We start from the raw sequence: 27,221 nt of genomic DNA on the forward strand, positions 1-27,221 counted from the left end.
TTACGATTCTAAGGATTAAAACTGATCCTAGATCATAACACTGACGTAGAGGTGCTATTTGAATCGAGGAGGCAGAAAGTAGGTATGGAACACAGCCAAGCCCAGCCCAAGACAAGGATTTACTTTCAGTTCAACTTCCTGAACACTCTGGGCTCTTCATGGGAAGTCCTGCCCCCAGAGTAAATAACACATACACACACACACACACACACACACACACACACACACACACACGCACACACACACACACACACGCACACACACACACACACACACACACACACACACACACACACACACACACACACACACACACACACACGAGCTTGCAGTTCATCCAATCATCTTCTCACTAGGCCTCATACGGATCTACACGGAAACCAGAAGAAAGAGATTTACATTTATTGTAAAACACCAGGTACTGTGATTTCTTTATGTGCTTTTTTGTGATCTAGTCTGTCTTTACTAAACAAGTTAGATCTAGTCTGTCTTTACTAAACAAGTTAGATCTAGTCTGTCTTTACTAAACAAGTTAGATCTAGTCTGTCTTTACTAAACAAGTTAGATCTAGTCTGTCTTTACTAAACAAGTTAGATCTAGTCTGTCTTTACTAAACAAGTTAGATCTAGTCTGTCTTTACTAAACAAGTTAGATCTAGTCTGTCTTTACTAAACAAGTTAGATCTAGTCTGTCTTTACTAAACAAGTTAGATCTAGTCTGTCTTTACTAAACAAGTTAGATCTAGTCTGTCTTTACTAAACAAGTTAGATCTAGTCTGTCTTTACTAAACAAGTTAGATCTAGTCTGTCCTTACTAAACAAGTTCGATCTAGTCTGTCTTTACTAAACAAGTTCGATCTAGTCTGTCTTTACTAAACAAGTTAGATCTAGTCTGTCTTTACTAAACAAGTTAGATCTAGTCTGTCTTTACTAAACAAGTTAGATCTAGTCTGTCTTTACTAAACAAGTTAGATCTAGTCTGTCTTTACTAAACAAGTTAGATCTAGTCTGTCTTTACTAAACAAGTTAGATCTAGTCTGTCTTTACTAAACAAGTTAGATCTAGTCTGTCTTTACTAAACAAGTTAGATCTAGTCTGTCTTTACTAAACAAGTTAGATCTAGTCTGTCTTTAATAAACAAGTTAGATCTAGTCTGTCTTTACTAAACAAGTTAGATCTAGTCTGTCTTTACTAAACAAGTTAGATCTAGTCTGTCTTTAATAAACAAGTTAGATCTAGTCTGTCTTTACTAAACAAGTTAGATCTAGTCTGTCTTTACTAAACAAGTTAGATCTAGTCTGTCTTTACTAAACAAGTTAGGTCTAGTCTGTCTTTACTAAACAAGTTAGATCTAGTCTGTCTTTACTAAACAAGTTAGATCTAGTCTGTCTTTACTAAACAAGTTAGATCTAGTCTGTCTTTACTAAACAAGTTAGATCTAGTCTGTCTTTACTAAACAAGTTAGATCTAGTCTGTCTTTACTAAACAAGTTAGATCTAGTCTGTCTTTACTAAACAAGTTAGATCTAGTCTGACCTTACTAAACAAGTTCGATCTAGTCTGTCTTTACTAAACAAGTTAGATCTTGTCTGTCTTTACTAAACAAGTTAGATCATCAAAACTATGAAATAACCCATATGGAAACATGTAGTAACCAAAAAAGTGTTAAATAAATCTAAATATATTTTACATTCTTCAAAGTAGCCACCCTTTGCCTTTTATTGAACTAGGCAAGTCAGTTCAATTATGGCTAGCGGAACGTTTCGACAACATCCGGTGAAATTGCAGAGCGCAATTTTTTTATATTTTTTTATTATAAATATTTAACTTTCATACATTCACAAGTGCAATACACCAAATTAAAGCTTATCCAGCCACCGTGTCAGATTTCAAAAAGGCTTAATGGTGAAAGCAAATCGTGCGATTGTCTAAGGACAGCACCCCATCAAACAAACACATGACAATCATATTTAAACCCCCCAGGCGCGACACAAAACTCAGAAATAACGATATAATTCATGCCTTACCTTTGAAGATTTTCTTCTGTTGGCACTCTAATATGTCCCATAAACATCACAAATGATCCTTTTGTTCGATTAATTCCGTCGTTATATATCGACAAAATGTCCATTTATTTGGCGCGTTTGATTCAGAAAAACATTGGTTCCAGCTCGCCCAACATGACTACAAAATATTTAATAAGTTACCTGTAATCTTGATCCAAACATTTCAAACAACTTTCATAATCCAACTTTAGATATTTTAAACCGTAAATAATCGATCAAATTTTAGACGGGATAAGCTGGGTTGCAGGGTAGCCTAGTGGTTAGAGTGTTGGACTATGAACTGAAAGGTTGCAAGTTCAAATCTGTCGTTCTGCCCCTGAACAGGCAGTTAACCCACTGTTCCTAGGCTGTCATTGAAAATAAGAATTTGTTCTTAACTGACTTGCCTAGTTAAAATAAAAAATAACTGTGCTCAATACCGGATGAAAACAAAGTGAAGCACGTTCCAGGTTGCGTGCACCAAAACATTAGAGTGCACCTGGAGTGACACATGGAAATAACAGGGCTACTTCTTCATTTCTCAAAGGAAAAACATCAACCAATTTCTAAAGACTGTTGACATCTAGTGGAAACCATAGGAACTGCAACCGCGTGCCCAAAGGCCTCAAATCTAGATTCACATAGAAACCCTGGGTTTCACCTGCCAAATAAGTTTGGTTATACTCACAGACATAATTGTAACAGTTTTGGAAACATTAGAGTGTTTTCTATCCAAATCTACCAACTATTCGCATATCCTAGCTTCTGGGCCTGAGTAGCAGGCAGTTTACTTTGGGCACGCTTTTCATCCAGACGTGAAAATACCGCCCCCTAGTCCGAAGAGGTTTTAAGAACAAATTCTTGTTTACATTAATGGCCTACCCTGGCCAAACCCAGATGACACTGGGCCAATTGTGCACTGCCCTATGGGACTCCCCATCACTGCTGGATGTGATTCAGATGGATTCGAACCAAGGACTGTAATGACACCTCTTGCACTGAGATTCAGTGCCTTAGACAGCTGCACGGCTCAGGAGCCTGACTTGATGACAGCTTTGCACACTCTTGGCATTACAAAACAACATCATTTCACTTTGACATTATGGGGTTTTGTGCTTAAGCCAGTGACACAAAATCTACATTTTTATATATATTTTTAAACTGTAACACAACAAAATGTGGAAAACGTCAAGGGGTGTGAATACTTTCTGAAGGCACTGTACATGTCAGTAGTTACGAGCAAACTATATGAAAGGCTATATTATGTTGATAAAATTTGATTTGTATAATGTATGCCTTAAAGGTGGAATACTTAATGGTGAAACTGCCATGTTCATTTGTGGTAATACAACATACACTACCGAACTTACTTCAAACAACCAACACTGCTTCTTCCCTCAGATGTCAATGCATCACGGGACATTATAGAACAGCAGAGTGTGTAGTGTTTTTGTTTCACCACGTTACCATGACGCTCCTCACCTCCACTTGATCAACAAAATCAAAAACAATAACAACGTAGGTGGGGGCGGACAGTGGCGGGCTTCCATATTTTATTGATCTTAATTGTTCTCCTCATTCGTCAGATCAATATTCCCTGTTCTATGAGAGCAATGACCAGGTCAGAGAATATCCCTCTGGAGGAGGAGATGGTGAGCATCCTGGATCAATGCGGACCAGCTCTGACATATGTCCTACATAGCAAGTTTGGATGTACTGCTGTGCTCCATGGTGTTGATGCCGGTGCAATGAAGTTCAAGAAGCCAGGTGAGGAAAGGTTTTCTACCCAGCTGTCAAAGGACCTCAACAGTAAAAAGACAGTGAAAAATAACAGTAGCAAGGCCACATGCAGACACCGGTTAGTCGGCTGATTGAGGTAGTATGTAGATCTGGTTAAAGTGACTATGCATATATGATGAACAGAGAGTAGCAGTAGCGTAAAATAGGGGTTGGCAGGTGGTGGCTGGGACACAATGGAGATAGCCCAGTTAGTCAGTATGCGGGAGCACTGGTTTGTCGGGCCAATTGAGGTAGTATGTACATGAATGTATAGTTAAAGTGACTATGCATATATGATAAACAGAGAGTAGCAGCAGTGTAAAAGAGGGGTTGGGGGAGGCACACAATGCAAATAGTCCGGGTAACCATTTGGTTACCTGTTCAGGAGTCTTATGGCTTGGGGGTAAAAACTGTCGAGAAGCCTTTTTGTCCTAGACTTGGCACTCCGGTACCGCTTGCCATGCGGTAGTAGAGAGAAGGTAGCTGGGGTCTTATACAATCTTTTGGACCGCCTGGTGTAGAGGTTCTGGATGGCAGGCAGCTTGGCCCCAGTGATGTACTGGGCCGTACGCACTACCCTCTGTAGTGCCTTGCGGTCAGAGGCCCAGCAATTGCCTGATACAGGCAGTGATACAACTTGTCAGGATGCTCTCAATGTTGCAGCTGTAGATCCTTTTGAGGATCTGAGGACTCAAGCCAAATCTTTTTAGTTTCCTGATGGGGAATAGGCTTTGACGTGCTCTCTTCACGACTGTCTTGGTGTGTTTGGACCATTCTAGTTTGTTGGTAATGCTCTCAATCTGCTCCACTACAGCCCCGTCGATGAGAATGTGGGCGTGCTCGGTCCTCCTTTTCCTGTAGTCCACAATCATCTCCTTAGTCTTGGTTATGTTGAGGGATAGGTTGTTATTCTGGCACCACCCGGCCAGGTCTCTGACCTCCTCCCTATCGGCTGTCTCGTTGTTGTCGGTGACCAGGCCTACCGCTGTTGTGTCGTCTGCAAACTTCATGATGGTGTTGGAGTTGTGCCTGGCCATGGGTGAACAGGGAGTACAGGAGGGGACTGAGCACGCACCCCTGGGGAGCTCCAGCGTTGAGGATCAGTGTGGCAGATGTGTTGCTACCTACCCTTACCACCTGGGGGCGGCTCATCAGGAAGTCCAAGATTCAGTTGCAGAGGGAGGTGTTTAGTCCCAGGATCCTTAGCTTAGTGATGAGCTTTGTGGGCACTAGGGTGTTGAACGCTGAACTGTAGTCAATGAATAGCATTCTCAAATAGGTGTTCCTCTTGTCCAGGTAGGAAAGGATAGTGTGGAGTGAAATAGAGATTGCATCATCTGTGGATCTGTTTGGGTGGTATGCAAATTGGAGTGGGTCTAGGGTTTCTGGGATAATGGTGTTGATGTGAGCCATTACCAGCCATTCAAAGAACTTTGGACGTGAGTGCTACGGGTATGTAGTCATTTAGGCAGGTTGCCTTCGTGTTCTTGGGCACAGGGACACTGGTGGTCTGCTAGAAACATGTTGGTATTACAGACTCAGTCAGGGACATGTTGAAAATGTCAGTGAAGACACCTGCCAGTTAGTCAGCACATGCCCGGAGCACACGTCCTGGTAATCCGTCTGGCCCCGCAGCCTTGTGAATGTTGACCTGTTTAAAGGTCTTACTCACACCGGCTACAGAGAGCGTGATCACACAGTTGTCCTGAACAGCTGATGCTCTCATGCATGCCTCAGTGTTGCTTGCATCGAAGAGAGCATAGAAGTGATTTAGCTCGTCTGGTAGGCTCGTGTCACTGGGCAGCTCGCGGCTGTGCTTCCCTTTGTAGCCTGTAATAGTTTGCAGGCCCTGCCACATAAGACAAGCTTCGGAGCCGGTGTGGTATGGTTCAATCTTAGCCCTGTATTGACGCTTTTCCTGTTTGATGATTCGTCGCAGGACATAGCAGGATTTCTTATAAGCTTCGGGCTTAGAGTCCCGCACCTTGAAAGCGATAGCTCTACCCTTTAGCTCAGTGCGAATGTTGCCTGTAAATCATGGCTTCTGGTTGGGGTATGTACGTACAGTCACTGTGGGGACGACGTCCTCGATGCACTTATTGATACAGCCAACAACTGATGTGGTGTATTCCTCAACGTCATCGGGAGAATCCCGGAACATGTTCCAGTCTGTGATAGCAAAATAGTCCTGTAGTTTAGCATCTGCTTCATCTGACCACGTTTTATACACCGAGTCATTGGTGCTTCCTGCTTTAATGTTTGCTTGTAAGCAGGAATCAGGATATAGATGTGGTCAGATTTACCAAATGGAGGGCGAGCGAGAGATTTGTACGCGAATCTGTGTGTGGAGTAAAGGTGATCTAGATTTGTTTTCCTCTGGTTGCACATTTAACATGTTGATATAAATGAGGTAAAACTGATTTAAGTTTCCCGGCATTAAGGTCTCTGGCCACTAGGAGCGCCGCCTCTGGGTGAGTTGTTTCCTGTTAGCTTATTTCTTTATACAGCTGGCTGAGTGCGGTCTTAGTGCCAGCTGCGGTGGTAAATAAACAGCCACGAAAAGTATAGCTGAGAACTCTCTAGGCAAGTAGTGGGGTCTGCAATTTATCACAAGATACTCTACTTCAGGCGAGCAAAATCTAGGGACTTCCTTAGATTTCGTGCACCAGCTGTTGTTTACAAATATGCACAGACCCCCCCTCATCTTATCGGATTGTGCTGTTCTATCTTACCGCTGCAGCGATTCCGTGAAACATAAGATATTACAGTTTTTGATGTCCCTTTGGAATGATATTCGTGATCGTACCTTGTTTAATTTATTGTCCAATGATTGCACTTTGGCGAGTAATATTGACGGTAACGGGCAGCTTTCCCACTCGCCTTCTGCGGGTCCGTACGAGGCATCCCGCTCTGTGGCCTCTGTACCTGCGTCTCTTCTTCTAGCAAATAACTGGGATGTTGGCCTTGTCGGGTGTTCGGAGAATGTCCTGTGCGTCCTGCTTGTTGAAGAAAAATTATTTGTCTAATCCGAGGTGAGTGATCGCTGTCCTGATATCGAGAAGCTCTTAGTCTAATCCGAGGTGAGTGATCGCTGTCCTGATATCCAGAAGCTCTTTGTCTAATCTGAGGTGAGTGATCTCTGTCCTGATATCCAGAAGCTCCTTCTCTAATCCGAGGTGAGTGATCGCTGTCCTGATATCCAGAAGCTCTTTGTCTAATCCGAGGTGAGTGATCGCTGTCCTGATATCCAGAAGATCTTTGTCTAATCCAAGGTGAGTGATCGCTGTCCTGATATTCAGAAGCTCTTTGTCTAATCCGAGGTGAGTGATCGCTGTCCTGATATCCAGAAGCTCTTTGTCTAATCCGAGGTGAGTGATCGCTGTCCTGATATCCAGAAGCTCTATGTCTAATCTGAGGTGAGTGATCTCTGTCCTGATATCCAGAAGCTCTTTGTCTAATCCGAGGTGAGTGATCGCTGTCCTGATATCCAGAAGCTCTTTGTCTAATCTGAGGTGAGTGATCTCTGTCCTGATATCCGGAAGCTCTTTGTCTAATCCGAGGTGAGTGATCGCTGTCCTGATATCCAGAAGCTCTTTGTCTAATCCGAGGTGAGTGATCGCTGTCCTGATATCCAGAAGCTCTTTGTCTAATCCGAGGTGAGTGATCGCTGTCCTGATATCCAGAAGATCTTTGTCTAATCCGAGGTGAGTGATCGCTGTCCTGATATCCAGAAGCTCTTTGTCTAATCCGAGGTGAGTGATCGCTGTCCTGATATCCAGAAGATCTTTGTCTAATCCGAGGTGAGTGATCGCTGTCCTGATATCCAGAAGCTCTTTGTCTAATCCGAGGTGAGTGATTGCTGTCCTGATATCCAGAAGCTCTTTGTCTAATCCGAGGTGAGTGATCGCTGTCCTGATATCCAGAAGATCTTTGTCTAATCCGAGGTGAGTGATCGCTGTCCTGATATTCAGAAGCTCTTTGTCTAATCCGAGGTGAGCGATCGCTGTCCTGATATCCAGAAGCTCTTTTTTGCCATAAAATACGGTTGCAGAAACATTATGTACAAAATAAGTTACAAATAACGCGAAAAAAACAAGTAATAGCACAATTGGTTGGGCGCCTGTAAAACTGCTGCCATTTCTTCCGGGGGCCATTTTAGATCTAGTTCTTAGTTCTTCCAACAGTGTAGTTCTGCCTCCTTTCAAGGTGAGATCCTGGTCAAAAGAAGTAGATGAAGAGGAACTCTTATTATCGTTGGTGTTTTATCAGAACACTTGCCATATATCTCACAGTATTTCCTACAGTATATCTCACAGTATTTCCTACAGTATATCTCACAGTATTTCCTACAGTATATCTCACAGTATTTCCTACAGTATATCTCACAGTATTTCCTACAGTATATCTCACAGTATTTCCTACAGTATATCTCACAGTATTTCCTACAGTATATCTCACAGTATTTCCTACAGTATATCTCACAGTATTTCCTACAGTATATCTCACAGTATTTCCTACAGTATATCTCACAGTATTTCCTACAGTATATCTCACAGTATTTCCTACAGTATATCTCACAGTATTTCCTACAGTATATCTCACAGTATTTCCTACAGTATATCTCACAGTATTTCCTACAGTATATCTCACAGTATTTCCTACAGTATATCTCACAGTATTTCCTACAGTATATCTCACAATATTTCCTACTGTATTTCCTATGGTATATCTCAGTATTTCTTACAGTATTTCCATCAGTATATCTCACAGTATATCTCACAGTATTTCCTACAGTATATCTCACAGTATTTCCTACAGTATATCTCACAGTATTTCCTACAGTATATCTCACAGTATTTCCTACAGTATATCTCACAGTATTTCCTACAGTATATCTCACAGTATTTCCTACAGTATATCTCACAGTATTTCCTACAGTATATCTCACAGTATTTTCCACAGTATTTCCTACAGTATTTCCTACATGATATCTCACAGTCTTTCTTACAGTATTTCCTACAGTATATCTCACAGTATTCTTCTTCTGTGTCTCATCTTTAAGTATTTAAGCACGAAACTGTCCATTCCGACTCCAGAGATGCAAGGAAAAGTGTTCCACCGTTTATTGAGCTCAGTGGGGCCTATCATGAGACATTGAGGGAGGCCAGACGCTGGTATTTGGATGCTTTGTACCCTGCCTCGAAGAATGTAATCACCATTCACAACAATTTCATCCAGCACTTTGGCCAGAGGGAGTTTGAAGAGCTTCTTTCCCTTCAGACCAAGAGGGAAGTTTCCATCGAGGAGAACTTTAAAGATGGCCGCTTTGGATTGACCATCCAGGGGGCTTCTAGAGGGTTCAAAGCTGCTGTGTTAGAGGTGGAAGCCCTGTGCTGCAAAGTCCAAGAGGATTTTGCAAAGGAAGAGTTGAGTTTAATGGGCCTGCAATCTCCCATCAGTTCCCCAAGGAAGCCTGTAGATGACAACAGTTCTGACTATAAAGAGAGACAGCAACATTTTGCCGGACTTCAAATTGTCAGGGTGAGTGTCACAGGAAACGATGGATAACATTAAAGTTGCAATCTGTGGTATTCCCTGCCTGATAATTCATCAAATATGTCCATGGCTGATGCGTTACAGGTTGAGAAGGTGGAGAACAAAGCTCTGAAGCAGGTCTTTGACCTTAGGAAGAGGCAGATGCAGGTGTCTACCTCTTCTCAGCGAATGTACCAACGCTTGCCTGTGCAATTCTGTGACCTGCTCAGCAGAGTGGGCTTTCAGATGGAGTTTACACCACCTGACGGTAAGAGAGGTTCAGAGTTTACACCACCTGATGGTTAGAGAGATTCAGAGTTTACACCACTTGATGGTTAGAGAGATTCAGATGGAGTTTACACCACCTGATGGTTAGAGAGATTCAGAGTTTACACCACCTGATGGTTAGAGAGATTCAGATGGAGTTTACACCACCTGATGGTTAGAGAGGTTCAGAGTTTACACCACCTGATGGTAAGAGAGATTCAGATGGAGTTTACACCACCTGATGGTTAGAGAGGTTCAGAGTTTACACCACCTGATGGTAAGAGAGATTCAGATGGAGTTTACACCACCTGATGGTTAGAGAGGTTCAGAGTTTACACCACCTGATGGTAAGAGAGGTTCAGAGTTTACACCACCTGATGGTTAGAGAGGTTCAGAGTTTACACCACCTGATGGTTAGAGAGATTCAGAGTTTACACCACCTGATGGTAAGAGAGGTTCAGAGTTTACACCACCTGATGGTAAGAGAGTTTCAGAGTTTACACCACCTGATGGTTAGAGAGATTCAGAGTTTACACCAGCTGATGGTTAGAGAGATTCAGATGGAGTTTACACCACCTGATGGTTAGAGAGGTTCAGAGTTTACACCACCTGATGGTAGGAGAGATTCAGATGGAGTTTACACCACCTGATGGTTAGAGAGGTTCAGAGTTTACACCACCTGATGGTAAGAGAGATTCAGATGGAGTTTACACCACCTAATGGTTAGAGAGGTTCAGAGTTTACACCACCTGATGGTAAGAGAGGTTCAGAGTTTACACCACCTGATGGTTAGAGAGGTTCAGAGTTTACACCACCTGATGGTTAGAGAGGTTCAGAGTTTACACCACCTGATGGTAGGAGAGGTTCAGAGTTTACACCACCTGATGTTAAGAGAGGGTCAGAGTTTACACCACCTGATGGTAAGAGAGGTTCAGAGTTTACACCACCTGATGGTAAGAGAGGTTCAGCGTTTACACCACCTGATGGTAAGAGAGGTTCAGAGTTTACACCACCTGATGGTAAGAGAGATTCAGAGTTTACACCACCTGATGGTAAGAGAGATTCAGATGGAGTTTACACCACCTGATGGTTAGAGAGATTCAGATGGAGTTTACACCACCTGATGGTTAGAGAGATTCAGATGGAGTTTACACCACCTGATGGTTAGAGAGATTCAGATGGAGTTTACACCACCTGATGTTAAGAGAGATTCAGATGGAGTTTACACCACCTGACAGTAAGAGAGATTCAGATGGAGTTTACACCACGTTTAGGAAGATTTTAACACATTTTAACCCCAACATTTGTTCATGGTTCCACCCTCTTTGTAAAAGCCTAGTTACTGTATGTTCTTGTTTCAACAGTCATTTTCTGAAGATTTTAAATTAAATTAAACGGGATTAGTGATTAATTTACAAGTGTCCCTCATTTTAAGGTCAACCCCTGTTACATGAATTGAACTCTCGTTTTAATATGGTGAAACTATTCCTATTCCATCCTTTTTTTTCAAAATAAACATTGAACATCAGGCTCTCGAGTGGTGCAGTGGTCTAAAGCACCGCATCTCAGTGCTAGAGGCTATATCACTACAGACCCTGGTTCAGGCTCTCGAGTGGTGCAGCTGTCTAAAGCACCGCATCTCAGTGCTAGAGGCGATATCACTACAGACCCTGGTTCAGGCTCTTGAGTGGTGCAGCTGTCTAAAGCACCGCATCTCAGTGCTAGAGGCTATATCACTACAGACCCTGGTTCAGGCTCTCGAGTGGTGCAGTGGTCTAAAGCACTGCATCTCAGTGCTAGAGGCGATATCACTACAGACCCTGGTTCAGGCTCTCGAGTGGTGCAGTGGTCTAAAGCACTGCATCTCAGTGCTAGAGGCGATATCACTACAGACCCTGGTTCAGGCTCGCGAGTGGTGCAGTGGTCTAAAGCACCTCATCTCAGTGCTAGAGGCTATATCACTACAGACCCTGATTCAGGCTCTCGAGTGGTGCAGTGGTCTAAAGCACCTCATCTCAGTGCTAAAGGCTATATCACTACAGACCCTGGTTCAGGCTCTCGAGTGGTGCAGTGGTCTAAAGCACCTCATCTCAGTGCTAGAGGGTATATCACTACAGACCCTGATTCAGGCTCTCGAGTGGTGCAGTGGTCTAAAGCACCGCATCTCAGTGCTACAGGCGATATCATTACAGACCCTGGTTCAGGCTCTCGAATGGTGCAGTGGTCTAAAGCACCTCATCTCAGTGCTAGAGGCTATATCACTACAGACCCTGATTCAGGCTCTCGAGTGGTGCAGTGGTCTAAAGCACCTCATCTCAGTGCTAGAGGCTATATCACTACAGACCCTGGTTCAGGCTCTCGAGTGGTGCAGTGGTCTAAAGCACCTCATCTCAGTGCTAGAGGCTATATCACTACAGACCCTGATTCAGGCTCTCGAGAGGTGCAGTGGTCTAAAGCACCTCATCTCAGTGCTAGAGGCTATATCACTACAGACCCTCGTTCAGGCTCTCGAGGGGTGCAGTGGTCTAAGACACCGCATCTCAGTGCTAGAGGCTATATCACTACAGACCCTGGTTCAGGCTCTCAAGTGGTGCAGTGGTCTAAGACACCGCATCTCAGTGCTAGAGGCGATATCACTACAGACCCTGGTTCAGTGGTCTAAGGCACCTCATCTCAGTGCTAGAGGCTATATCACTACAGTACCTGGTTCAGCGGTCTAAGGCACCTCATCTCAGTGCTAGAGGCTATATCACTACAGTACCTGGTTCAGCGGTCTAAGACACCGCATCTCAGTGCTAGAGGCTATATCACTACAGACCCTGGTTCAGGCTCTTGAGTGGTGCAGTGGTCTAAAGCACCGTATCTCAGTGCTAGAGGCTATATCACTACAGACACATTGGTTTGATTCCAGGCTGTTAGGGCAGCGCGCAATTGGCCCAGCGTCGTCTGAGTATGGCCGGTGTAGGCCGTCATTGTATAAAGAATTTGTTCTTAACTGACTTGCCTAGTTAAACAAAGGTTTAAAAAATGGTCAATCATAGTGTGAAAGCAGGTGAGCTGGTTCTACTCTTTTTGGTGATTTGTGGTGGAAAAATGTGCAAGTCGTGCATAACACTGCCACACCTTTTCCCCATAGATAGATAAGGCTAGGCATTGTTTTTGTGAAGCTTGCACTCAATTGACCCTCCCTGTTGCACACAACAAGCTTCCATTCCACATGACACAAAGGGACAATTTACGTCTGATTTAAGATGAAAACCTCCACCATGTTACCTATGTTACCATGTTACCTATGTTACCATGTTACCTATGTTACCATGTTACCTATGTTACCATGTTACCATGTTACCCATGTTACCATGTTACCTATGTTACCATGTTACCAATGTTACCATGTTACCGTGTTACCCCTGTTACCATGTTACCATGTTACCTATGCTACCATGTTACCATGTTACCATGTTACCTATGTTACCATGTTACCTATGTTACCATGTTACCTATGTTACCATGTTACCAATGTTACCATGTTACCATGTTACCCCTGTTACCATGTTACCTATGCTACCATGTTACCACGTTACCATGTTACCTATGTTACCATGTTACCTATGTTACCATGTTACCATGTTACCTATGTTACCATGTTACCATGTTACCTATGTTACCATGTTGCCTATGTTACCATGTTACCATGTTACCTATGTTACTATGTTACCATGTTACCTATGTTACCATGTTACCATGTTACCTATGTTACTATGTTACCATGTTACCTATGTTACCATGTTACCATGTTACCTATGTTACTATGTTACCATGTTACCTATGTTACCATGTTACCATGTTACCATGTTACCTATGTTACCATGTTACCATGTTACCCCTGTTACCTATGTTACCATGTTACCATGTTACCTATGTTACCATGTTACCATGTTACCTATGTTACCATGTTACCCCTGTTACCTATGTTACCATGTTACCATGTTACCCCTGTTACCATGTTACCATGTTACCTATGTTACCCCTGTTACCATGTTACCATGTTACCTATGTTACCATGTTACCATGTTACCTATGTTACCATGTTGCCTATGTTACCATGTTACTATGTTACCATGTTACCTATGTTACCATGTTACCATGTTACCTATGTTACTATGTTACCATGTTACCTATGTTACCATGTTACCATGTTACCTATGTTACTATGTTACCATGTTACCTATGTTACCATGTTACCATGTTACCTATGTTACCATGTTACCATGTTACCTATGTTACCATGTTACCATGTTACCTATGTTACCATGTTACCCCTGTTACCTATGTTACCATGTTACCATGTTACCCCTGTTACCATGTTACCATGTTACCTATGTTACCTATGTTACCATGTTACCATGTTACCCCTGTTACCATGTTACCATGTTACCATGTTACCATGTTGCCATGTTACCTATGTTACCTATGTTACCATGTTACCCCTGTTACCATGTTACCATGTTACCATGTTACCTATGTTACCTATGTTACCATGTTACCATGTTACCTATGTTACCCCTGTTACCATGTTACCATGTTACCATGTTACCATGTTACCATGTTACAATGTTACCCCTGTTACCATGTTACCTATGTTACCCATGTTACCCATGTTACCCATGTTACCATGTTACCATGTTACCTATGTTACCATGTTACCCCTGTTACCATGTTACCTATGTTACCATGTTACCCCTGTTACCATGTTACCATGTTACCTATGTTACCATGTTACCATGTTACCTATGTTACCATGTTACCCATGTTACCATGTTACCATGTTACCCCTGTTACCATGTTACCTATGTTACCATGTTACCTATGTTACCATGTTACCTATGTTACCCCTGTTACCATGTTACCATGTTACCTATGTTACCCCTGTTACCATGTTACCATGTTACCTATGTTACCATGTTACCTATGTTACCATGTTACCTATGTTACCCCTGTTACCATGTTACCATGTTACCTATGTTACCCCTGTTACCATGTTACCTATGTTACCATGTTACCTATGTTACCATGTTACCTATGTTACCCCTGTTACCATGTTACCATGTTACCTATGTTACCCCTGTTACCATGTTACCTATGTTACCATGTTACCTATGTTACCATGTTACCTATGTTACCCCTGTTACCATGTTACCATGTTACCTATGTTACCTATGTTACCATGTTACCATGTTACCTATGTTACCTATGTTACCATGTTACCTATGTTACCATGTTACCTATGTTACCCCTGTTACCATGTTACCATGTTACCTATGTTACCCCTGTTACCATGTTACCTATGTTACCTATGTTACCTATGTTACCATGTTACCATGTTACCTATGTTACCTATGTTACCATGTTACCTATGTTACCATGTTACCTATGTTACCCCTGTTACCATGTTACCATGTTACCTATGTTACCCCTGTTACCATGTTACCTATGTTACCATGTTACCTATGTTACCATGTTACCTATGTTACCCCTGTTACCATGTTACCATGTTACCTATGTTACCCCTGTTACCATGTTACCTATGTTACCTATGTTACCATGTTACCTATGTTACCATGTTACCTATGTTACCCCTGTTACCATGTTACCATGTTACCTATGTTACCATGTTACCATGTTACCTATGTTACCATGTTACCTATGTTACCATGTTACCTATGTTACCCCTGTTACCATGTTACCATGTTACCTATGTTACCCCTGTTACCATGTTACCATGTTACCTATGTTACCATGTTACCATGTTACCATGTTACCTATGTTACCATGTTACCATGTTACCTATGTTACCATGTTACCTATGTTACCATGTTACCCCTGTTACCATGTTACCTATGTTACCATGTTACCCCTGTTACCATGTTACCATGTTACCTATGTTACCATGTTACCATGTTACCTATGTTACCATGTTACCTATGTTACCATGTTACCTATGTTACCCCTGTTACATGTTACCATGTTACCTATGTTACCCCTGTTACCATGTTACCTATGTTACCATGTTACCTATGTTACCATGTTACCTATGTTACCCCTGTTACCATGTTACCATGTTACCTATGTTACCTATGTTACCATGTTACCTATGTTACCTATGTTACCTATGTTACCATGTTACCTATGTTACCATGTTACCTATGTTACCCCTGTTACCATGTTACCATGTTACCTATGTTACCCCTGTTACCATGTTACCTATGTTACCTATGTTACCTATGTTACCTATGTTACCATGTTACCTATGTTACCTATGTTACCATGTTACCTATGTTACCATGTTACCTATGTTACCCCTGTTACCATGTTACCATGTTACCTATGTTACCCCTGTTACCATGTTACCTATGTTACCATGTTACCTATGTTACCATGTTACCTATGTTACCATGTTACCTATGTTACCATGTTATCTATGTTACCATGTTACCTATGTTACCCCTGTTACCATGTTACCTATGTTACCATGTTACCTATGTTACCATGTTACCTATGTTACCATGTTACCTATGTTACCATGTACCTATGTTACCATGTTATCTATGTTACCATGTTACCTATGTTACCCCTGTTACCTATGTTACCCCTGTTACCATGTTACCTATGTTACCATGTTACCTATGTTACCATGTTACCTATGTTACCATGTTATCTATGTTACCATGTTACCTATGTTACCCCTGTTACCTATGTTACCCCTGTTACCATGTTACCTATGTTACCATGTTACCTTAGAGGCACTTTAGTATTTGATTATTATTCAACGCCTTGAGATTGGAAAACACGTTTTTTTTTTAAATGACAGAATGCTAACACGAGGTGTAATAAATAGTTACACTAGCCGACATGTACTCTATCCGTGGGTCTACCGCAATCAGAATATACAGGGCGGCCACTTTCGCTAGTCCTTTTTCAAGCACATAACCTATTCCTGGTGTGTAGCTAGAATAACACAACAACCGTCACAAAATGTTTTTTGTTGCCATGGAGTCCACCATTCATATGTTTACGTCCACAGAGCAAAATCTGGGAGAGGGGATCTACTTCAGCAGCAGTGTCCATGGAGCAGAGAGGCTGTGGAAGGGCTCAGCTGACCAGGAGTACCTGTACTTCATTGAGGCACAGGTGCTGACTGGCAAGTCAATTGTTGGCTGTCCAGGTCTCATCGTGCCACCTCCCTTTGCCAGAGACCCACTCACCTTGTATGACAGTGTGAAAGGAGGCGGAGACACCTGGGTCGTCTTCAATGGTCACCAGGCTCTACCTGAATATCTGATCACCTGCAATAAGCCTACATACGTAAAACCTCACGGTAAGATATTCTACATGACGTTCCACTTGACGTTCCACTTGACGTTCTACTTGACGTTCCACATGACGTTCCACATGACGTTCCACTTGACGTTCCACATGACGTTCCACTTGACATTCTACTTGACGTTCCACTTGACGTTCCACATGGCGTTCCACATGATGCTCCACATGACGTTCCACTTGACGTTCCACATGACGTTCCACATGATGCTCCACATGACGTTCCACTTGACGTTCCACATGACGTTCCACTTGACGTTTTACTTGACGTTCTACATGACGTTCCACATGACGTTCCACTTGACGTTCCACATGACGTTCCACATGGCGTTCCACATGATGTTCCACTTGACGTTCCACATGGCGTTCCACTTGACGTTCCACATGACGTTCCACTTGACGTTCCACATGACGTTTTACTTGACGTTCTACATGACGTTCCACATGTGGATGTTGATTAAGGCAGCTCCCTGCACCTCTCTGATTCAGAGGTGTTGGGTTAAATGTGAAAGACACATTTCAGTTGAAGGCATTCAGTTGTACAACTGACTAGGTATCCCCACCCTCCCTTTTATTCTCACAGCATTGTTCAACTGGGGTAAAGCTAAAAAGCCACAAAAGAATGAGGACATTGTCATCGAGGGCCTGGAAGTGGATCCGGCTGTCTTCCACGTTTCTTCCAAAGTGGATCGTTGGATCAAGGACCTGAACCTAAATGAACCAGAGAGCAGCAGCATCCCACAGGACGCTGTCTACCAGTCCAAATCCCACCGCCACCACATCCATGACATGAGAATCAAGGACCTGAACCTAAAGGAACCAGAGAGCAGCAGCATCCCACAGGACGCTGTCTACCAGTCCAAATCCCACCGCCACCACATCCATGACATGAGAATCAAGGACCTGAACCTAAAGGAACCAGAGAGCAGCAGCATCCCACACAACGCTGCCTACCAGTCCAAATCCCACCGCCACCACATCCATGACATGAGAATCAAGGACCTGAACCTAAAGGAACCAGAGAGCAGCAGCATCCCACAGGACGCTGTCTACCAGTCCAAATCCCACCGCCACCACATCCATGACATGAGAATCAAGGAGATGCTGAGGAAGGACAGGGACAAAAAGTCCTTCAACAGGAACATTACAGAGCCTAGCAACATGGTGGATTGGCAGCAGCAGCCAGGGGGACAGTCCCAGATATTCCACCCCATCCATAACTCCCATCTGCAGCAGGCGCTGGACAGGAAGCTGCCGCGCGTGGAGGTCTCTGCCTGGAGGAATATGAACACGTTCACCCTGCCTGACAGGGCTGCTAACAACACAAGTGGAAACAGTCCCAAAAGCAGACAAATCGACAAGTTAGCAGGTACAGGCTGGTTTATTCCATACAGAGTTAATTTGTTATTTTAACCTTAGTTTACAAGGGAATGCGAGCCCAGTTAGTGTTAGCATGATGGCTAAGTGTGACATGGTTTTCTTATGGAAAATGCTAACTGTTCACCAACTTAGTAATAACTGTGTTTGCTCTAGCTCAACCTATTGAGAGTCTCCCTCGACATTGGGATGCCATGCCAGCCAACACGTCCTGCCTGTCCTGCCTCATCCAGCCAGGAAGCCCAGAGCACAATGAAGTTTTACACCTGTTCAGAGCCACCTGCCCCAACAAAGTTATACAGGTAGGCTACCTGTTTTCCATTGTAGTTGGCTGTGTGAGTAATGGGTTGATTTGTTCAGGGTGACTCATCTGTTGGTCTCTAGCCTTCCTGACTAGGTTCTGGCCTTTCTAGGGAGTTTTTCCTAGCCACCGTGCTTCTACACCTGCATTGCTTGCTGTTTGGGATTTTAGGCTGGGTTTCTGTACAGCACTTTGTGACATCAACTGATGTAAAAAATCAAATCAAATCAAATCAACACACGGTCTCAATGGTGATAGCTGAGCTGACTACACTGACTGCGCTAGTGGCAGACTCCACTATGCTGGCAGGCTGGCTAACAGCCTGCACCCTATTTCATTGTGGAGCTAGAGGAGTCATATATAAAAATGACTTTATATATACATTTGATTAGAATTTGATTGAATTTGAGATCAGCCATATTAAATTGTTTGTTTATTAGAGACTTTGTGTGTTAGTGTCAGCGATTGGGTGCAGAGATGTAACGTAGTGAGGCGCAGGACACAGGTTTAGAGCAACAACAACAGAGTTTACTCGAAAAGTCAAGCAAAAATGACAACTAGGAACATACAACAACCACTAGCACATACAACAACCACTAGCACATACAACAACCACTAGCACATACAACAACCACTAGCACATACAAGAACCACTAGCACATACAACAACCACTAGCACATACAACAACCACTAGCACATACAACAACCACTAGCACATACAACAACCACTAGCACATACAACAACCACTAGCACATACAACAACCACTAGCACATACAACAACCACTAGCACATACAACAACCACTAGCACATACAACAACCACTAGCACATACAACAACCACTAGCACATACAACAACCACTAGCACATACAACAACCACTAGCACATACAACAACCACTAGCACATACAACAACCACTAGCACATACAACAACCACTAGCACATACAACAACCACTAAAGACACCAAAAAATCACGGACAGAACAGAAATGTATGCCAGAGGGTTAAATAAGGAACGTGATATGGGGATTGAAACCAGGTGTGTGATTAATACAGACAAAACTAAACGAAAATGAAACATGGATCGGTGGTGACTAGGAAGCCGGTGACGTCGACCGCCGAACAAGGAGAGGGACCGACTTCGGAGGAAGTCGTGACAGTTAGTATTTAGTTAAGCACTTAGAAATAATGAAGAGGCCCCTCAGCTCATCTACAGGTCAGCTAGGGGTCAGCTAGGGGTCAGCTAGCCAGATATTTGTTTCTCTGGATCTTTTTCAGCCCACAATAATAATCTAAGATGCATAGAAGGTATTCAGGATACATTTTAGAGTCTATTATTGGCTCGTATAAAGTGATTTTCCCTCAATTTATTTCAGATTGAGAGGATCCAGAACCCAACCCTGTGGAGGAGTCTCCAGATCAAGAAACACGACATGGAGCTCAGGAACGGTCACCAGAAGAATGAGAAGAGGCTCTTCCATGGAACATGCCACACAACCATAAATCACATCAACAACCATGGCTTCAATCGGAGCTTTGCTGGGAAAAATGGTGAGACAGATATGTATGTTCCATGGACAAGGTCCCAGATCTCTGCGTCCTGTCTTGCCAACTCCTATGGCTTATTGATAAAAGTTATATGTACAATTCTATTGCTCTTCATTTAAAACTTAGCTTGTGCTTCTCATTTACTCAGTCTTGTCTCTGCAATAGTCTAAAACCTAAGCATTTGTATCATTTTTTCCAGCTACAGCATTTGGAAACGGCACCTACTTTGCTGTTGGTGCCAGTTACTCTGCCAGCAGCACATACTCAAGACCGGATCGCCAGGGGCAGAAGTATATGTACCTCTGTCGAGTTCTGACTGGCGATTTCACTGCAGGACGACATGGGATGACAGTTCCTCCAGCTAAAAGCACCACAACTGTTGAACTCTACAACAGCGTGACAGACAACCCATCAGGACCATCTATGTTTGTCATTTTCCATGACAACCAGGCATATCCTGAGTACTTGATCACATTCTTCTAGACCCTGCGGAGAAAAGCAAAAGAAATGAAATGGATCTATTCACGGACCATAAAAACGATGGCACTTATTTTTATCATATTCTTGATCTTTTAGTGTGGTGTGGTTTTATTTAATTGTTTGGATACTTTTATAGCACTTATTTCGAGTTTTGCCTTTGTTTGATGGCACTATGGACCTTTCATTATTTTTTTTGGTACGTATTGGGCGGTTCACCTTGTAGACCCTAACCCTAACCCTAACCCTAACCCTAACCCTAACCTGAATTCTAACCTTAACCCCTAGTTACCCCAATCCCTCACCCTAACACTGAGACCCTCATGCCTAACCTTACTTATTGAACTTAACCCTGACCCTGACCCTAACCCTGACTCTAACCCTAACCCCAACCCAACCTGAATTCTAACCTTAACCCCAAGTTACCCTAATTCCTCACCCTAACCCTGGGACCCCCATGCCTGAACCTAACCCTGAGACCTTCATGCCTAACCTTAAACCTTTAGACCCTCATATCTGACTTTAATCCAACCTTGACCTGTATTTTAACTCTGCTCCTTATGGTAACCCCAATCTGAATTTTGACCTTAACCTATAGCTTCCAAATCTTCAGCTTAATTTCTAACCCTAACCCTATTAATTTCTAACCCTAACCCTATGTCCCTATACCCCCACATCTAACTTGAATCCCTACACTCTCTATATCTATTTGAATCTCTTACACTCTCTATATCTATTTGAATCTCTACACTCTCTATATCTATTTGAATCTCTACACTCTCTATATCTATTTGAATCTCTACACTCTCTATATCTATTTGAATCTCTACACTCTCTATATCTATTTGAATCTCTACACTCTCTATATCTATTTTAATCTCTACACTCTCTATATCTATTTTAATCTCTACACTCTCTATATCTATTTGAATCTCTACACTCTCTATATCTATTTGAATCTCTACACTCTCTATATCTATTTGAATCTCTACACTCTCTATATCTATTTGAATCTCTACACTCTCTATATCTATTTGAATCTCTACACTCTCCATATCTATTTGAATCTTTAGACTTTTATATCGAACTCTTTCTTCTAGACCACCGCTCTGAATTTGGCACTTGGCCTTTCTTCTTAATTTAGATTTTCTGGCTTTTAACCTAAGCCTAACCCTAACCCTAACCCTTTTAACCTAAGCCTTACCCTAACCTTAACCCTAACCCTAACCCTAACCCTTTTAACCTAAGCCTTATTCTAATGTCTGACTCTGGTCTTCTTCTTATAGCTTTTCTTAGTCATTTAAAGTATATAATACATAAGTCTTACCATTTATCCTAAAGGGGTTGCCTGTGCCAGTGCACACCAGATTCGTCTGCTACTCATTGAACCTAACCCTAGCCTCAACCCTAACCCTAACCCTAACCCCAACCCTAACCCTAGCCTCAACCACAAACCTAACCCTAGCCTCAACCACAAACCTAACCCTAGCCTCAACCACAAACCTAACCCTAGCCCTAGCCCTAGCCTCAACCCTAACCCTAACCCTAACCCTAACCCTAACCCTAACCCTAGCCTCAACCACATCACTAACCCTAGCCTCAACCCTAACCCTAACCCTAGCCTCAACCCTAACCCTAACCCTAGCCTCAACCACATCACTAACCCTAGCCTCAACCCTAACCCTAACCCTAGCCTCAACCACATCACTAACCCTAGCCTCAACCCTAACCCTAACCCTAATCCTAGCCTCAACTCTAACCCTAACCCTAACCCTAACCCTCAACCACAAACCTAACCCTAGCCTCAACCCTAACCCTAACCCCAACCCTAGCCCTAGCCCTAGCCTCAACCACAAACCTCAACCACATCACTAACCCTAACCCACATCACTAACCCTAGCCTCAACCCTAACCCCAACCCTAACCCTAACCCTAGTCTCAACCCTAACCCTAACCCTAACCCTAGCCTCAACCACATCACTAACCCTAACCCACATCACTAACCCTAGCCTCAACCCTAACCCCAACCCTAACCCTAACCCTAACTCTAGCCTCAACCCTAACCCTAACCCTAGCCTCAACCACATCACTAACCCTAACCCACATCACTAACCCTAGCCTCAACCCTAGCCTCAACCCTAACCCTAACCCTAACCCTAACCCTAACCCTAAACCTCAACCACAACTACAACTACAACCCTAACCCTAACCCTAACCCTAACCCTAACCCTAAACCTCAACCACAACTAAACCTACAACCACAACCCTAACCCTAACCCTAAACCTCAACCACAACCCTAACCCTAACCCTAACCCTAAATCTCAACCACAACCCTAACCCTAAGCCTAACCCTAACCCTAACCCTAACCTTAGCTTCATGTCTACTACCCAGTTCAACCCTAACCCTAACCCTAACCCTAAACCTCAACCACAACTACAACCACAACCCTAACCCTAACCCTAACCCTAAACCACAACTACAACCACAACCCTAACCCTAACCCTAACCCTAGCCTCAACCACATCACTAACCCTAGACTCAAGCAGATCACTAACCCTAGCCTCAACCCTAACCCTAACCCTAGCCTCAACCCTAACCCTAACCCTAACCCTAACCCCAACCCTAACCCTAGCCTCAACCACATCACTAACCCTAGCCTCAACCACATCACTAACCCTAGCCGCAACCCTAACCCTAACCCTAGCCTCAACCCTAACCCTAACCCTAACCCTAGCCTGAACCCTAACCCTAACCCTAGCCTCAACCCTAATCCTAACCCTAGCCTCAACCACATCACTAACCCTAGCCTCAACCCTAAACCTAAACCTAACTCTAGCCTCAACCCTAACCCTAACCCTCAACCCTAATCCTGACCCTAGCCTCAACCCTAACCCTAACTCTAGCCTCAACCACATCACTAACGCTAGCCTCAACCCTAACCCTAACCCTAACCCTCAAACACAAACCTAACCCTAGCCTCAAGCCTAACCCTAACCCTAACCCTCAACCACAAACCTAAACCTAGCCTCAACCACAAACCTAACCCTAGCCTCAACCCTAACCCTAACCCTAGCCTCAACCACATCACTAACCCTAGCCTCAACCCTAACCCTAACCCTAATCCTAGCCTCAACTCTAACCCTAAACCTAACCCTCAACCACAAACCTAACCCTAGCCTCAACCCTAACCCTAACCCTAACCCCAACCCTAGCCCTAGCCCTAGCCTCAACCACAAACCTAGCCTCAACCACATCACTAACCCTAACCCACATCACTAACCCTAGCCTCAACCCTAACCCCAACCCTAACCCTAACCCTAGTCTCAACCCTAACCCTAACCCTAGCCTCAACCACATCACTAACCCTAGCCTCAACCCTAACCCCAACCCTAACCCTAACCCTAACTCTAGCCTCAACCCTAACCCTAACCCTAACCCTAGCCTCAACCACATCACTAACCCTAACCCACATCACTAACCCTAGCCTCAACCCTAACCCTAACCCTAGCCTCAACCACATCACTAACCCTAGCCTCAACCCTAACCCCAACCCTAACCCTAACCCTAACTCTAGCCTCAACCCTAACCCTAACCCTAGCCTCAACCACATCACTAACCCTAACCCACATCACTAACCCTAGCCTCAACCCTAGCCTCAACCCTAACCCTAACCCTAACCCTAACCCTAACCCTAACCCTAAACCTCAACCACAACTACAACTACAACCCTAACCCTAACCCTAACCCTAAACCTCAACCACAACTAAACCTACAACCACAACCCTAACCCTAACCCTAAACCTCAACCACAACCCTAACCCTAACCCTAACCCTAAATCTCAACCACAACCCTAACCCTAACCCTAACCCTAACCTTAGCTTCATGTCTACTACCCAGTTCAACCCTAACTCTAACCCTAAACCTCAACCACAACTACAACCACAACCCTAACCCTAACCCTAAACCTCAACCACAACTACAACCACAACCCTAACCCTAAACCTCAACCACAACTACAACTCCAACCACAACCCTAACCCTAACCCTAACCCACAACCCTAACCCTAAACCTCAACCGCAACCGCAACCCTAACCCTAACCCTAAACCTCAACCACAACCCTAACCCTAACCCTAACCCTAACCCTAACCCTAACCCTAACCTTAGTTTCATGTCTACTACCCAGTTCAACCCAAACCAAATCCAACCCTATTCCTGCAGCCACAACCCTAACCCTAACCCTAACCCTAACCCTAACCATACCCCTAACCCTAACCATACCCCTAACCCTAACCATACCCCTAACCCTTACCACATCCAACCCTATTCCTGCAGCCACAACCCTAACCCTAACCCTAACCCTAACCCTAACCCTAACCCTAACCCTAACCCTAACCCTAACCCTAACCCTAACCCTAACCCTAACCATACCCCTAACCCTAACCCTAACCCTAACCCTAACCATACCCCTAACCCTTACCACATCCAACCCTATTCCTGCAGCCATATTCTACCCCTTTATTATGTGTAACTTAGCCCTCTGCTCTGACATTCTGCGGTTTCATTCTCAATTCTAAAAACGAGATTCTAAAATGGGTGTTTCAAGCACTGAATGCTGATTGGCTGACAGCCGTGGTATATCAGACCGTATACCACGGTTATGACAAAACATGTATATTTACAACTCTAATTATGTTGGTAACCAGTTTGTAACAGCAATAAGCCACCTCGGGGGTTGTGGTATATTGGCCATATACCAACAAACTCCTCAGGCCTTATTGGACAAAACTTGGTGTGATAGTGAGATACAATTTTTTTTTATTCTGAACTCACCAGAATGCAGGGAAAGACAGTGAGCGAGTGAAAGCAAGTGAGAGAGAGAGAGAGCAAGATAGAGAGAGAGAGAGACAGCGAGAGAGAGAGAGAGAGAGACAGCGAGAGAGAGAGAGACAGCGAGAGAGAGAGAGACAGCGAGAGAGAGAGAGAGTGACAGCGAGAGAGAGAGACAGCGAGAGAGAGAGAGAGAGAGAAAGAGAGAGACAGCAAGCCAGAGAGAGAGCAAGAGAGAGAGAGCGAGAGAGAGAGAGAGCGAGAGAGAGAGAGAGACAGCGAGAGAGAGAGACAGCGAGAGAGAGAGAGACAGCGAGAGAGAGAGAGAGAGACAGCGAGAGAGAGAGAGACAGCAAGCCAGAGAGAGAGCGAGAGTGAGAGAGTGAGAGAGAGCGAGAGCAAGAGCGAGAGAGCGAGAGAGAGAGAGATTGAGAGAGAGAGAGCTAGAACTAAGCATGTTTAAGTGGTCTTATGATGGTGAATTTAATTTAATAACCTACAAATAAAACCTCATTTTTCTGTATACATTTATGAAAGTAAATAAATATGTTGTTTTTCGCATCAATTCAATGTCTCCATCCTCCCTAACAAGGCCTCTAGAAATACTAGTACAGTCTGTGCAGGGCAGGATTTTGTTTCATCAAAGCATCAACACACTTTACAGCTAATTGAAATGTTGTTTTTGTGCCCCTCGGCCAATCAGAAAGCTGATAGAGGACCTTATTACTGATCAATGTGTTTTTTTTTCATTTTTTCTGACCCTGTTTTTCTGACTCGTGTCATTTCTGTCATGTCTGTAATTCAGGTTGAGACAGAGGTAAAAGAGACCTTGGCCTCAGCGTGACTCCCTGATAAAACACAGGTTCAATAAAATAACCAGGGTCTTGATGGTGATTGGTTGGTTTGTTGAATCAGGCGTGGTATAGACAGTATAGAGGTGTTCCTGTTCCTCTTATAGAATATCAGATCAACAGTATAGAGGTGTTCCTGTTCCTCTTAAAGAATATCAGATCAACAGTATAGAGGTGTTGTTGTTCCTAAATATAAACAGTACAGGCACCTATTTCAGTCCAAGTCAAACGTGGGCTAGTATGGAACTAAACCCTGCACTCCCTGCCCTTGTAACTCTACATCTGCAGAGGATGTAGTTGCTATATAAATCCACATGGGTGAGACAGTGGTTTGTGTTGACGTCACTCTCATATTCCAAACTACCACAAGGAGATGTTGCTGATGTGTGAGAAGAATGATAGTATCTTAGAGTTTGTTTATCTTACGCCACTAAAATACATAACTCTGTTGTTCATCAATGAGGCAGTTGGGACTGAGGGACTAACTCTGGTCTGTTGTTCATCAACGAGGCAGTTGGGACTGAGGGACTAACTCTGGTCTGTTGTTCATCAACGAGGCAGTTGGGACTGAGGGACTAACTCTGGTCTGTTGTTCATCAAGGAGGCAGTTGGGACTGAGGGACTAACTCTGGTCTGTTGTTCATCAACGAGGCAGTTGGGACTGAGGGACTAACTCTGGTCTGTTGTTCATCAACGAGGCAGTTGGGACTGAGGGACTAACTCTGGTCTGTTGTTCATCAATGAGGCAGTTGGGACTGAGGGACTAACTCTGGTCTGTTGTTCATCAATGAGGCAGTTGGGACTGAGGGACTAACTTTGGTCTGTTGTT

General features: G+C 43.6%; 1 protein-coding gene across 1 annotated transcript; it reads left to right on the forward strand.

The window, feature by feature from the left end:
• The first annotated feature begins 353 nt into the window (after nt 1–353).
• On the forward strand, nt 354–21,490 carry LOC109881516 (uncharacterized). Its single transcript, XM_031813689.1, has 9 exons — nt 354–418; nt 3,630–3,810; nt 8,885–9,363; nt 9,463–9,625; nt 16,709–17,002; nt 17,588–18,373; nt 18,538–18,683; nt 20,061–20,235; nt 20,432–21,490. The coding sequence occupies exons 2-9, from the start codon at nt 3,648–3,650 to the stop codon at nt 20,713–20,715; spliced, it is 2,490 nt and encodes an 829-aa protein (XP_031669549.1). The 5' UTR covers nt 354–418; nt 3,630–3,647; the 3' UTR covers nt 20,716–21,490.
• The last annotated feature ends 5,731 nt before the right edge of the window (nt 21,491–27,221 follow it).

The sequence above is a fragment of the Oncorhynchus kisutch genome, unplaced genomic scaffold (assembly GCF_002021735.2).
Source record: "Oncorhynchus kisutch isolate 150728-3 unplaced genomic scaffold, Okis_V2 Okis06b-Okis10b_hom, whole genome shotgun sequence".
In the NCBI taxonomy this organism is placed as follows: domain Eukaryota; kingdom Metazoa; phylum Chordata; class Actinopteri; order Salmoniformes; family Salmonidae; genus Oncorhynchus; species Oncorhynchus kisutch.